The 14478-nt window shown below is 41.9% G+C and overlaps 1 protein-coding gene across 6 annotated transcripts in view; it reads left to right on the top strand.

Moving 5' to 3' along the window:
• Positions 1 to 11582, top strand: part of RNF14 (ring finger protein 14) — a 33994-nt gene extending 22412 nt beyond the window's left edge. For all 6 annotated transcript variants that reach the window (XM_032955152.2, XM_032955153.2, XM_032955151.2 and 3 more), the window contains 3 exons: positions 1940 to 2112; positions 7842 to 7972; positions 8779 to 11582. In XM_032955152.2, the coding sequence (XP_032811043.1) occupies positions 1940 to 2112; positions 7842 to 7972; positions 8779 to 8899 (425 nt within the window). In that variant the 3' untranslated portion in view covers positions 8900 to 11582. The remainder of the gene's footprint in view (positions 1 to 1939; positions 2113 to 7841; positions 7973 to 8778) is intronic.
• Positions 11583 to 14478: the final 2896 nt, after the last annotated feature.

The raw sequence follows: 14478 nt of genomic DNA, 5'->3' as shown, positions 1-14478 counted from the left end.
AGATAACGTCTGCGACTCAGTTGGACTCACTACACATGTCACACAACCAATTATATTATTACTATAACAAAATTGCAACGTTATATTGTGGGAAACAGAGGGCAAATCAGTAAAATAATTTGTTGTACTGCACTTATATTCTTCCATGTCTATGCTCATCTCCACCAACCCATGCTGACCAGCACGGTGAAGTTTGATCAAACTAACCCACACGGAATGGGCAGGCCCTCATCCAACAGCAGATTGACTTAAGTGCTGCAGATGTATACACACTTTAAAATGTACTGTATTACTAATTTATAACCATGGCTGTGTGTTCTACATCACCTCCGAAAAGCAACGTACATAGTTAAACCCACCGTCCTGCCACAAATATGTTTTGTCATATATGACATGTCACACTTGCTCAGCTTACCGTGTCTATGAAATTTTGAGCACCTATTACACATGCTTTTAAATGTCTATTTGAAGCTCAAGGAATCAATTTAACTTGGAATGCAATTACGTGATATTACCAAATTACATCAGCCCTGAAAGTGGATTTAGTCATGTGTGTTTTTTTATGATTATCGTAAAGATGTCACTGGCGTGTGACTGCCATACTTTAAGTAGAAAAAAATGCCATCCTAAAAATATGGTCTTTACGAATGTACAATATTGTCATGTTGGACAGCACAGGACACATGTAGCCTAGATATGTATTACAATATTAGTGCTATTTTGAGGGTGCATCTTCCTTGAAATGTTTGAGAGGGAAGGACTGTTTTAAGTAATTGCCAGGTATTCAAATTGTACACTTTGAACCTGTGAATATTTCTGGAATAGATACTTTGGTTACTGAATTATAGAAACAAAATCTGTAATGTGTTCTCCATGAGCTTACTCGTACCTATTTTTAAACTGCAATTTGTGTCCATGCATGCATATTTTCCTTCCATTGCCATGCGTCATACAATTACAGTTGTTCTAATACACGTGTAACCTGCAATTTTCCCTTCTGTAAAATAAAGATAATGCACGTAGCTTGTGAGACACCTACATTTAGAATAATCACCATACCAACAATCCTGTGCAATTGCTGTCTGTGAATTTGTCTTTTTTTTATTCAGAGCATGCCATCTGATTATGTATAACAATTGTTATTAGAATTGTAACGTTTTTCACTTCGATAACTGCTGCAGAGTTTTATTTGTTTTCAAACATGCAGTCTATGTGAGCACAATTGTTTCTATGAAAATCCTTCTCTTGTCAAGTAATGGCTACACCGAAGCCCATCTTTTAATATTAACATAACCACACAAATGTTCATGCCATCTCGTCTTCCACATTTACCCTTTCAATAGACCCAGCCCCTCTGATGGGAATGTGGAATCTCCCTCCCCTCCTACCCCCACCCCTCCCCCCATTTGGCTAAGGGCCACCAGCAGAGATCAGTGGCAAATCTTTGCATAATTAAGCAGGAGGAGAATTATTTGAATCGTTAACAACAACAAAATTCGGGTATGAAGAAAAGCTATCTCGAAGTAGGCATAATAAATGCCACCTTATTTGGAAACCATATCCTTCATCCAATGTTTGACGATAGACCCACCAGAGCTGGCAAATTCAGCTCTTGCCATTTTAGAGTTTAGTAAGAATATTGAGTCGCTCAGGTATATGTTATTTAAGCAACATGCTTAACTATTCAGCACTCTTGACATTATTTTGATTCTTAAAGCTAAATGAGTCGTAGTAACTTGCATTCTTCTCCCTGCTTATCCTGTTAATACAAGTTTATTGACTGCCAAACAGGAAATTTAATTGATCCAGCTTTGGTAGACTTACGACCTTCATAGCCCTTAAATTCAGCAAGTAATTTCTTTAGTAATCCTCTTTTAATTGTGCAGTTTACATAGTACGGCTGCTAGAATTGTCTTTCTTTTATGTTTTTGTTTATCAGAGAACCTCGAGAATATCCTCAAAAAGTACAACAACGCGGACGCCGCATCCAGGGCATTCTTAGAGCAGCGCTACGGCAAGCACACGATCAAGCGTGCCATTGAGGAGGTGCACTCCAAGGACTGGCTTGCCCAGAATGCCAAGGCCTGCCCACGCTGTTGCACAAACATCCAAGTGAGACTCGCTGCCTCCCTTGGCTTCCACTTTCCCTTTCTACTGCCTGGCACCAATTGTTGTACGAGGGACAAATTTATTTGATTAAAAGGGTTCATGATGGCTGTTTTGGTGACGATGAGCCATGCTGCGGTCCTGGGTGTTGGCTCTTGTTTTTCAGGAGGGATGCATGATGGTCGCTCAGATCTTGAATTCAATACCAAGGCATGGGTGTATTTTGTGCTGTTTCCAGCATCACTGGGAAGTGGTGTGCTGAATCTGTTTTATCCACATGAACCACGACAGCTCTCCTCAGCTAACCAAAACACCAAGTGGGCTCGCTTTTCATCCCGAGCCACGTGCTTTCACTGGCCATCATAGGGTCAGTGCAGAAACGACATCTGTGGTCACTTAGTTACTTAATTCTTAGTTTCTTAATTATATTAACTTTATTTCCTTAATTGGATTAATTTGCTACCATAAATTCCCACGTTTTATAAGCCACTTTAATGAGCTATCTTGTGTGGCCAGGTCACCTCTGAAAAAGAGCTGATAGGTCGGTGGGCTTTACCTGGTAAAATAAAAAACTAGTTTCAATTCCTGAATAGATCAGCAGCGTTCAAAATATTAGTCGTGGCAATGTCCAATGGAGATCAACACAACCTTATTTTAGGAGAGGGATGCTTAATATTTTAATCCTTCATCTGCATGAATTTGTGTACTCTGGTTTTATCTTCCTTAAATATGCTCAGTAAAGAACGGGCCAAATATCCCACAAGGTTTTTATTTTTTATGCTGGAGACACATTAGATGTTTGAGACAGTCAAGCATTTAATATACAGTATACAAACGTATTCTATGTTCCTGTGTAGCATTATGGGTAAAAGCATATATAAGCAAATCTTTGTTCCATTTCTCCACATGTAAATACAAATATTGTTTTAGTCCATCGGCTAACTTTCTTTTCAGATCATTATTATCCAGCAGCATTTGTTTAAGCAAGCAAACTCTGGACCGGTTTTGACCTGCTGGGTCAAGACAGTATTTAATGTGGACAAAGTAACTATAATCGTTCTTGGCATATTAAAACCGATTAAGCTCAGAAGCTATGACGCCTAAAATATGTATTCACATGCACCAAGTTCCATACCAGTCCAATGCGGTTGGTCGATTGAATGAGTCAACGCATTCAACATTCATAATGGAGGTTTCGGCCGTAATTACAACGAGCATCATCAGGCGACAGCCAATGCTGATGCTATTTGTAATTACTGTCGAAACGTCGTATTCAAATTGTAAATGTTGTGGGTTTACTTTCCAACACACCGGTGTGTTGTGCGAGTAACAAATAGGCATGTTTTGTTTACGTGACAAACCTTACTTATTGGCTGTGTCAGGTGCTGGCAGGTTTAACGACAGATATTTATGCGATCTAACCCAAAAAACCTCTTATGGATAATATTGGTCACGAAAGCCTCCGTGTTAAACTGTATTCAACATTTGCTCCTCTTATATTGAGTAACCGCACATGGTAAGTTTGGTAAAATAAAATAGAATTCACACGTGCAGGGAAGTTAAACATAGTACTTTAGAAATGCATATTCTTTGGTTCTTTCGATAAAGAAAGTGAATTAAAAAAATTGAAATAAAAAAAGATCCACTAATGTAGACTAGCCTGGTTCTTAATTTGAGTGAGTGTACTGGCAGTCTATAATATAGACTGTAGCAATGGTTATTAACCTGAGTGAGCATACTGGCAGTCTATATAATTAGTCCGCGGCAAGGTAAGGTAAAAGGTAAAAACAACGAGCCTACCTTTATCCTACCTTTTACCTTACCACAATACAATCACTCAACCCTTATCTTTTACCCTTTAGCAAGGTAAGGTAAAAGTAAAAAAGCAATGAGCCTACCTTTTACCCTTACTCCATACAAATTACCCGATTACAGGGTAATTACCGGGGTACTACACATGAAAAAGGTTTATAACAGGTAAATGTGAGGTAGAGCATTTTATTCGTATAGAATACTCTCGAATCGGACTATGAGGCTGTCGACGACACCATCCTCCATAACCTCCTCGTCCCAGTTGTCTTGGTCGATGACGATCTCATCAACAACCTGAACAAGTTCGTCATTACCGTCGTCCTCGGACGAACAACGGGCAATAAGATCCTGCGCCGCTCCGGCCCGGTTAGACGGGACCTTCAGGCAGCCGGCCACGATCCACGACCGCAAGCACATGGACTGGATGAAGAGCGTTGACGACAGCGATTGGCAAACGCACGTGAACTCCTGCCCGGTTCCGCTATTCGCGTGTTCGCAGGGAGTTGACGTCGCGGGCGCTCCCAAGTAGTCGCAGGCCACCTTGTAGTGGGCGGGGAACAGCTCTTTGCAGGGAGACCGCTGCATTACGTCGGTGAAGGCGCTGGCGGTCGTGACACCCATGCTCAGAAAAAGATCGACTTCATTGCCGTCGTCAACGGAGCTGCCGACGTTGCTGAATAAGGTGCTTAACAGCGACCCCTCCTCCATATGGACAGCGACTGCCATTAGCGGGATCGCGAGCACGTCCCGAGCCACGATGCTGCATGACAGAGCGGATCGTGGCCTTCAGTGTAGCCAGCTCGTCTTGGTCTGTCGTGTTCGGCAGCTGCGGATTCAAGTTGGATGCTACAGTGGCGGGTTCCCGAACCAGGAAGTCGCGGTACCGCACCAGCTCGGCCTTCATCCCCATCGTGGTCAAGGACTCGTCGATCGCTCCAAGAGCGGCTTCACCGTGATTGCAATGACGGATGAGGTGCTCCATCGTCACCGGCACGAGATCCAATGTCGACTTGCGGTCCGCCGACAATGAGGTCATGACCTGGCGCGGCATTCGCAGGAGCGCTGTCACGCCCTTTATGTATTGCTGTCCCTTTGTCAGCTACCCTAGGGGAGTATCTCCTCCAGGCTAATCCTCCCTCATATTTGAAGCGACTTTGCGAAAGAAATGTATCTTTCCACTCGACCTTCCGCGTGCGTGTAAAAATCCACCCGCTCATGATTACTTTATTATTAATGACGGGGGTGGGGGGGCATGTGGAGTGACGTCACGTGCGTTACACACATTTCTGGGCTATTTCGTAGTAACTCGCTTCCACGCAGCACTAAGACGGTAGCTATCTGAACGGTTGAAGTTATTTTGATTTCTTTCAATTTCGATAGATTCTCTAATTAGTCTTGGCCAGTAGTAGCTAGTTTTGCACAAAACTTCAACATCAAAATCAATTTAGTGTCCTTGTTGGAACCCGTGTTCTGCTACTGCTGACAGTTGCATTTGGGATAATTTAATATTTATGTGATGTTATTTTAGTCTCGTGATGATCATTCATCCTGTTTGCCCAACATAACATTTACCACATGTGTAGTTAATCCTGTACACACCTTCTGTTGATAGCTTCGGTAATACATCTTTTGTACCAGATATACAATTCTGTATTTGTAGTGGGTTCCAGGACACGGAGACGGCAGAATAGAAGCAGCACTATTTATTTAAACCTTAACAAGGGTTACACTAGAAGGGGTAGCGGCCCCTCCACCCGTATAACTCAGGAACACACCCCAGGCTCTCTAGCCTAAGCTCTAGGCTCCCAGTTCCTCCTGGTAGGGCTCTAAGGGAGGCTATCAGATCCGGCCCTGGTTAGGCACAGATCTCGGCACCCCGCCGACCAGACCGGCCCTTAGAAGGACTAAGGGCCGCACCACTGGCTTGCTGTGCCGGCCCTGAAAAGGGCAGCGGTCATAGGAGTTCCAGGGTCTCACCTAGCTGGCCTTCTTTCTTCACTGGTTGCTTCAGCCTCGGGCCCCACACTCTGCCCCGAGCTCCCTGGCTCCCCGCACTTTATACCCACTGGAGCCTTAGCGGACGTTGTTGTAGCCACCAAGGTGTGGGTGAACCACACCTTCCCGTGCCATGTGTTTATTCCCCATAGCACCCCTACATATTTTATGTACCGTGGCAAATCTGACTCGGATGTTTTGTTTTTCCAAACATCTGGCTAGTTTATCAGTTACTCCCGCAATGTATGGTATTTTGATCGTTTTAATTACTTGGGCAGTTTAATTGCTCTTGTTATTTGATTTGGTTTTGTTGATTTGCGCATCATTGTAATCGTTCATTTGCAGTGCTTCTTTAACATGTTGAATTTCACTTTTCAGACTGTCACCATCTGACACTTTCTTAGCTCGATGGTAAGAGCAGATTTCTGTGCGGGGTGATGGTGTGACTGCATTCAGATAGGCGTCAGTATGCGTTTTCTTTCGGTCAACAACTGCGTTATTTTACCATGTCTACCCCGTCCGAGCAGAATAACCGGAAATGGTAGAGTTCTGTCAGCTTCCACTTCCATGGTGAACTGAATGGATGGGTTTTGCGAGCTGAGGATGATTTAGACATGCATTCAATGTATCTTTGCCACGTGGCCAGACCACCAATGAGTCATCCACATATCTAAACCAAGCAGATGGTTTTAGTGTGCTTGAAGCTATTACTTTTGTTTCAAAATCTTCCATGTGTAGTGGCATCGGTGGATGCCACTGCAGGATACGCTAAGCCGGCCTGTGTGAGGCGAGAACACGTGCCGCTCACGCTGCCAACAGCGGTGCAGGAGGAGCGCAGTGCCGGGCCTAGCAAGGGCCGGCAGAGATCGTCTGAGGAGGATGAAGAGCGCAGTGCGCTTGCGTGCTGTGCCAGCCTCTGAAGGGTAGGGGGCCCTGGGGCTGAGACGAGACCCCTCTTGAAAGCCCGAGAAGGGAAGCGTGGAAAAGAGCGGACGGAGCTCCCTGGGCCGGGAATATAAACCGGACCCCCGAACAGGTTCGGGGGGGCTGCCGACGAGGAGAAGACGGAAGCCGTCATGCCGGGTGAAGACCTGCCGGGAGAAGACCTGCCGATAGACGAGACCCCGGACCCAAGGCAGGGTCCGGTCATGGCTAGTTACCTCGTGAGGACTGATTTATTATCATAGTCCTCGTGGGGCATCACAACAGTCGATCGGCCCTTATCAGCAGCAAGATTTCGGATATCTTTATTTGCTCTCAATTCTCTTAAGGCTTTTGCTTCACTGAAGTTAATATTTGTTTTTTGGCACTTTACGGTTCTCAATAATTTTGTCAACCTCGTGCCTAGTCATCTCGGCTTGATTATGAGGGAGATGTCTAACTGCTGATTCCACCAGGTTACAGTCCACATAGAGTGCCAGTACACTCCGATTAATAACCAGGGTACAGTCTACATTAGTGGATTTTTTTTATTTGTATTCACTTTATTTTTATTTTCTATCTACGTGACTTTACCGAAAGAACCAAAGAATATGAATTCCTGCAGTCACAAAGTTTTAAGTTAAAATTTAGAAATACAATTAAAAAATAAATTTCAATATTGGTCCAAAAATAGTTTATTGGTACCACCTAGGAGGGCATATGCTCACAATTATTTTCTTAAAGCATTTTATTTCTAGATCACATGTTCTGGTAGCAAGGTCATTGTATCTTTATATGAGAACATGTCTTGAAAGAAGGATACCATAGTAGGCTGGATAGAGAATATTATACTATATTAGAAAAAAGTTTTGCTGGCTGGCTTTCTGCCTGGACTCCTGCCTGTCTGGCTTGCACACTAGTGCACGTGCATGGTGGTGACATCACATATATTACAGGTGTCAAGATAAGGATGTTTATGCTTTTGTTCCATCCTCTGTGGCCTGCAGAAAGTGGATGGCTGCAATAAAATGACTTGCTCTAGCTGCCAGCTCTATTTCTGCTGGCTCTGCTTGAAAGAGCTGTCCCGCGCGAACCCATACAGCCACTTCAACGAAGCCCGCTCACCCTGCTTCAACAGGTGGGTGTTGTTGTGAAGTTTGCTGAAACCAAGACATTATCTGTTTTATTTCGTGAGGTAGATTCGTTGCAAAGCAAACGATGGTCGTACGTTGCTTTAAAACGCTTTCCTTTTATTCGTCACCCAACTTCACTTATAAATTACTCAAATCAAAAAACCTCTTTATTGTATGCCAACTAATATTTGTGTTGATTGGCTGCTTAGTGTTAATGGCCGCTACATCTCAACATTGCTTGTAACTCTAAAATGTCCTGGTCCTAGCATTGAATGCATCTGCATATCCAAATGCTAATAGACCTACAAATGAATGATCGATTAAAATTGATGTATATATACTTCAGCTGCTCATGATTAATCCTGCAATGTTTGTCTTCATTTTGTATATTCACTCATTGTATCTATCTGGGGTGAGTGATGCTGTGGATCATTGACTCGCTTTACGAAGTTGCACATTTAGGTTTAATTCATGGTTGAAATATCATCATCTCACTGAGGTTAAATAAAATGAGTACCCCTCTGTGGGAGGTCAACAGTGGTCATCTTCTGGAAAGATTCACGAATGAAGATTAACACAAGCCAGCCAGTGTCCACTTGTGCAGAGAGATACAGACTAACACACTGTTCTGAAATCTCGTCTAATTTACAACAGGTGGTTCACTTTTCCTGGACAGTTAGGACATGAACCGTGTCGCAAAAGTAAATTCATAACATGATTAGCGTGCTCCTTAATTGGCTACTAAACTATTTTCTGACAGCGATTTTATGTACGGATGGACATCGCTGTTGTGTGCACCTTTTTCATCCAGGCTCTTCCAAGGAGGAGAAGGGGATGATGACTTCTTCCTTGAAGGAAGCGACAGTGACGAAGATGATGGCGATGACATTAATGACGAAGAGAATTTTGCACAACTTCTCAGGGCACTGTGAAAAAAATTCTGTATTTTATCATCAGGCATTGTCAATCCACTGCTGGACGAAGACCTTCCCACCCTCTTGCCATCACCCTTGTTCCAGTGCTGCGAGGTCATGAGAGTATTGGCATGCCACTCCACGTAAAGAATTTGTACACAACATGTGCATTGTAGTGATAAATTAGGATTGTATATTGTTGACTTATATTTAAGAGAAACTTGTCATAGGCAAGAGGAAAACACTTTCCGGTCTCGGAGTACAAAAAATTAAGAAACTGTTGGTTGTTCCATCATATTCTTTGGGTTTTTTGGGAAAGTCACGTAGATAGGTTCAAGGAAAATAACAAAAAAAATTACGACGTTTCGATCGCAACACAAGCAATGTTTAAGTATATTCAGCTTGCCTGCATCAATTAAATAATTATTAAGAGGTTTTTTTATACCACCTATAGATAAATTGACCCAAACCCTCAAGTGACCACAGAGATGCTAGATCACAATACCATCCTTACACTTTTACGAGTTACCTATTGACATCTGGTAACCTGCTAACTACTTATTTCAGGCCGTAAAGATAATGTGATTTGCATTTGTTGTTCATGTCTGAAAAGATGTGTCAATTGATCCAGAGTTAACATGGCAGAACACCTTACATGCACCTCTAATGCGCACAGTTGGCTACATATGGTGCGAAAGAAGTTCAACATTCATTCATACACGGACTGGCTCCAGTATGAGCATTGAGCAAGAGTCATATTTTCCTTCCTAATGTTATCGACAAAGAACAGAGTTGACTCCCAATCAGGATTGTGAATTGAGCATTCTGCCAAAATTCTTCCCGGACAGATAATACACACCAAAGCGACACTATTTTACATTTTAGTAAATATTTTGTTGTGGCCTCCACACGTTTTTTGTCAAACCTTTCCATCTTCAATGTGGACTTTACAACAAACACCTCGTATAATTCACAAAAGTAAGCTATTGTATACTGGTGCTATAGCCCATGTACCATTGTTTTATCAAAATTACATTATTTGCTGCACTAAATTCTGTTATGGGATCCACGATCCCCCTGCTTTTTCAGGAATTAATACGTTACTTAATTGATGACAACAATACATAACCAGATTGGTATGATGTACAATTTAGGTGTGGGATAGCCCATCTTTTAAGGTAACATAACGCTGTAACACGATTTTTATTCCTGGGTTGTGTTATATTCTAATTGCTTATGCCTCACAAGTATAGAAAATGGCTATTATTCCCCCCAAACTTTGCTTTTGTGACCAGGACTTTATGTGAAGGAATGACACAAATGCACACGTTTTCTGATTGAAAATAGGTACATTTCAAAATATCACTGTCCTGGTCACAAAAGCAAAGTTTGTGGGGAATAACAGCCATTTTCTGTACTTTTGAGGCATAAGCAATTGGAAAATAACACTACCCAGGATAAAAAAATATATATATTCTTGGTTCTATCGGTAAAGTCACATAAATAGAAAATTAAATAAATTAAAAATAAATAATACGTAGAAAATACTAATAGCAAAAAAACTACAATATAAATAGTAAAATCAAATTAGAAATTTAATTTTTATTAATAAAAGCAAGAAAACCACAACGTTTCGATCCCAACACAAGCGGTCTTCATCAGGCGCTTGTGTTGCGATCGAAACGTCGTGTGTTTTTTGCTTTTATTTTCAGTTTATAATTTTATTTTACTATTTTAATTTTTACTGTGGTTTTTTGCTTTTATTTTAAATGTATTTTTGTTTTCTATTTACGTGACTTTACCTAGAGAACCAAGAATATGAATTCCTGAGTCACGAAAGTTTAAAGTAATTTTTTTGTTATAGAGTGTCATCAATGTCACCCTTGATGGGGAGATATCAGTCGGACATGTGGGCTAATTACACGTTTTGCTCCAAAGTATTGCAGTCGTATAAGGCAGACCTATCGTCTTGGACTGGAGATGCTGTTCTGCTTCCTCATGCTGGTGAAATGCAGCATCACATATACAGCACAGATGACCACTTAAGTACACCTTCCTCAAGAACTGCTTTCTGTAAAGCCAATTGAGGCATTGTGTCGAATTGAGCCTTCTATAAATTGGTTTGTGTGCACTTTTGTATGTTATTAGGGGTGACAGTGGTGAGATGTTAACTACCTTGCTTCGTATACAGGAGGTCGTGGGTTCGATCCTGACGCCTGTATTTGGCGTTTCCATGGTCTCCCTGTGGTCACGTTGACTTTTCTCCGGGTCCTCCATTTTTCCCCTCCACATTTAGAAACATCCATTTAGAGTATTTTAGCTGTTATGACTTTCTATACGATAAGCCACTTCGTTGAGCTTTCATTTGTGGTCCAGTCGCTTCTGGAAAAGAGCTATCTTGCTCAGTGGGCCTTACCTGTAAAAAAAAATTTCGGTTCTTGAAATGTTTTGCCACGTGTGTATTTGAGGTGTTTTGTATATGCACCCATACACACGTCCTTGCATTTTCTATATTGAATATGTACAATTATAAATAACGTTGTACAATGGCTGTAAAATATATATGATTACATGTTTTACATGCCAAAGGAATGTTCGATTATGTCTTACGTACCATTAGGTATGACATTTTGTTGAGTTAGCAGAGCTGCAAATAATTTGTGAGTTGTAAACCAATTAAACCCATTGGGAATTGACTAAGTATTGTGTACTTTGTATTCTGCGTGTGGAATATGCAACACGTGGAAATGACATTTCATATCCCCCACGCTTGGCTTGCCGAGGTGCGCGTTTTACCTCTTGCTCAAGCTAAAGTGATTGGTGGGTCTGCTTATTACATTGTTGGTGAGCATAAGAACACCAAATGATAACACAATATAACTTGACTAGAATATTTCAATCGCACGAAGTTTTTTTTTTTAACACAGCAGGCTTTCGCGACCAATATTAATAAAAGAGGTTTTTTGGGTTAGATCGCGTAAGTATAAATGTGTCAACCCTCCACCACCCGACATCCAATCGGTAACGGATTTGTCACGTGAACAAAACAGCTAATAGTTACTACTTCAGCCCACCGGTGTGTTGAGTAAATCCACAACATTTACAATCTGAGTGCGACGTTTCGCTGGTAATTACATCCAGCATCGGGTGATTTGCCAGAAGAGTGAAGCCATCCACCTGCTTCCGGTCTTAAATAGAGCAGGACTACGTCATCACTGAACCCAATCAGGTGCAGAGGAGGGGGGTATTGAAATTACACTAATAATTTTTTAATACATTTTTTGTTCTTGGGTAGTAATTGTTATTTCGTAATTGCTGATGCCTCAAAAGTACAGAAAATGGCTATTCCCCACAAAGTTTGCTTTTGTGACCAGGACAGTGATTATTTTAATTTACATATTTTCCAGAACATTCCAGATATTCAGTGCTGAGTAAACTTGGAGTAACTTCTCTAACATTGTAGAACTTTCTAGTAATATGAATACTATAAATACAGGGGTCTTAAGCTTGTCAGTTCAGTTTAGTTCCAGCTGCCTAAGTGGATACATATCTGCATTTTTCTGAGGTGGCATCAAGAGGCTGCAAGCATCCAGCAGACGCATTTTGCTATGTCCTTGGCCAATTTATCAACACGAGCGAAAAAGTACTCTGTGGAAGCAATTGCTAAGATGTGTGAGGCCTACAAGGCATATTTCGGCATGCCTGTCGGGGATTAAGACAAACCCTGGGCACCTCATTTCACCTGCGAGCAATCGGATGAAGCGTCACCAACCTTTTTGCAGCTTCACCCGTCAAGATGGGCTCTGCTTCTGCCACTGTGACCAGCCTGTTCGAGGCAATCGGAACCACCTGTAACCAGAATGAGTGGCGCATCTTCATTGACAGCTCATCCAGGAGCCTCAAAGCCGTGCTACTCCATAAGTACACTTCTCTTCCCCTGGCTCACTCGGTGCACCTCAAAGAGGATTACAACAGCATGAAAACCTTGCTGTGGCTGCCTTGAAGTATGATGAGTATGGCTGGCATTCCTGATGGGTCTCCAAGGCGGTTTTACCAAGTTTCCCTGCTATCTTTGCCTTTGGGACAGCAGGGACACCAAGGCGCACTACCACAGGCGGGACTGGCCACAGCGGACCGAGTTCTCTGTGGGGAGGTGCTGATGCCACCACTGCACATCAAATTGGGCCTTGTGAAACAATTTGTGTAGATAAGGAGTCGGCAGCCTTCAAGACTTCTTCCCTATGCTGTCTGAGGCAAAGGTCAAAGCCGGTGTCTTCATCGGACCACAGATAAAGAAGATCCTGGAGTGTAATAAATTATCCAAGAAGCTCACGAGTAAGGAGAAAGCGGCTTGGAACAGCTTTGTCGTAGTGGTTCGTTGCTTCCTAGGCAATCACAAGGTCGAAAACTATGTTGAGCTGGTTGAGACTGGTGAAGAACTACGGCACAATGGGCTGTAGGATGTCCCTCAAAGTCCATATCCTTGTTGCTCATCTTCGTAAATAAAAGAACATGGGAGCATACTCGGAGGAGCAAGGCGAGTGCTTCCACCAGGATATACTGGACTTTGAACGCCGCTACCAAGGACAGTACAACGAGAACACCATGGGAGACTACATTTGGGGGTGATTCGTGAAAGTGATTTACAGTATAATCGTAAATCTCGAAAAACTACTCCTAAATCTTTTGTAGTCATTTTTGTATTACTTTAATATAAATGCATGTTAATTTTGATTTATATGTTGTTTTTTCTGAATTTATGTAAACGAAAAGACACATTTGCCCGTTTTCTCATTGAACATAGGTGCATTTTAAAAATCTACTGTCCTGGTCACAAAATAAAAGTTTGTGTGGAATAATAGCCATTTTCTATACTTTTCAGGCATAAGCAATTACGAAATAACACTACCCAGCAACAAAAAATGGTATTACATAGTGTTATATAGTAGATTAGTAATCAGTTAATTAGTATGTTTCCTCGATAAGGAATTGTAATATGTATTACTGAATAACTTAACCCAATCACTGAACGCAATCAGGTGTAGAGATCAGAGGCGGGGGCAGGGGAGGAGGTTTTTTTTCCCGCCACTAAATTTACATGAAGATGATAGTCAACATATTTTGGAATCGCATATATGTATGGGCTTATTCCTGCAGAAACCGGCTGGCAACATTGATTAATTAGTGCTGTGTGTGAAGTAGGAGAAAATGCTATAATTTAAAATGTAACTTGAGTTTTGCTTAATACAAGGCACCATACCATCTTTGCTGGGTTTTTTTCCACTGAAAATTCGTGTAAGTTTTACCTACGTGACTTTACCGAATAGAACCAAAGAGTATGAATCCTTGCAGTCACGAAAGCTTCAAATCTAGAATTCGTGTAAGGTTAGGAAAATTATTTTTACTTTTAAAAGTCGATGTGATTTGCCAACACGGCGGCGTGTAGCATCGTATCGACAAGGCTCGATTATTGCAACCCACTACTCTACGGAACCTTTGGCAAAAACGTTAGCAATGTGCAGCATGTCCAATATTTTTTGGCACGTGTCGTGACGGGTACTGCAAGATCCCACCATGTCCGTCTGGTGCTTGCTGAG

The sequence above is a fragment of the Petromyzon marinus genome, chromosome 16 (assembly GCF_048934315.1).
Source record: "Petromyzon marinus isolate PM22_M1 ecotype Great Lakes invasive population chromosome 16, UKy_Petmar_22M1.pri1.0, whole genome shotgun sequence".
Classification (NCBI taxonomy): Eukaryota; Metazoa; Chordata; class Hyperoartia; order Petromyzontiformes; family Petromyzontidae; genus Petromyzon; species Petromyzon marinus.
The sequence above is the reverse complement of the archived record's forward strand: the minus strand, read 5'-3'. Positions and strand labels throughout refer to the sequence as shown.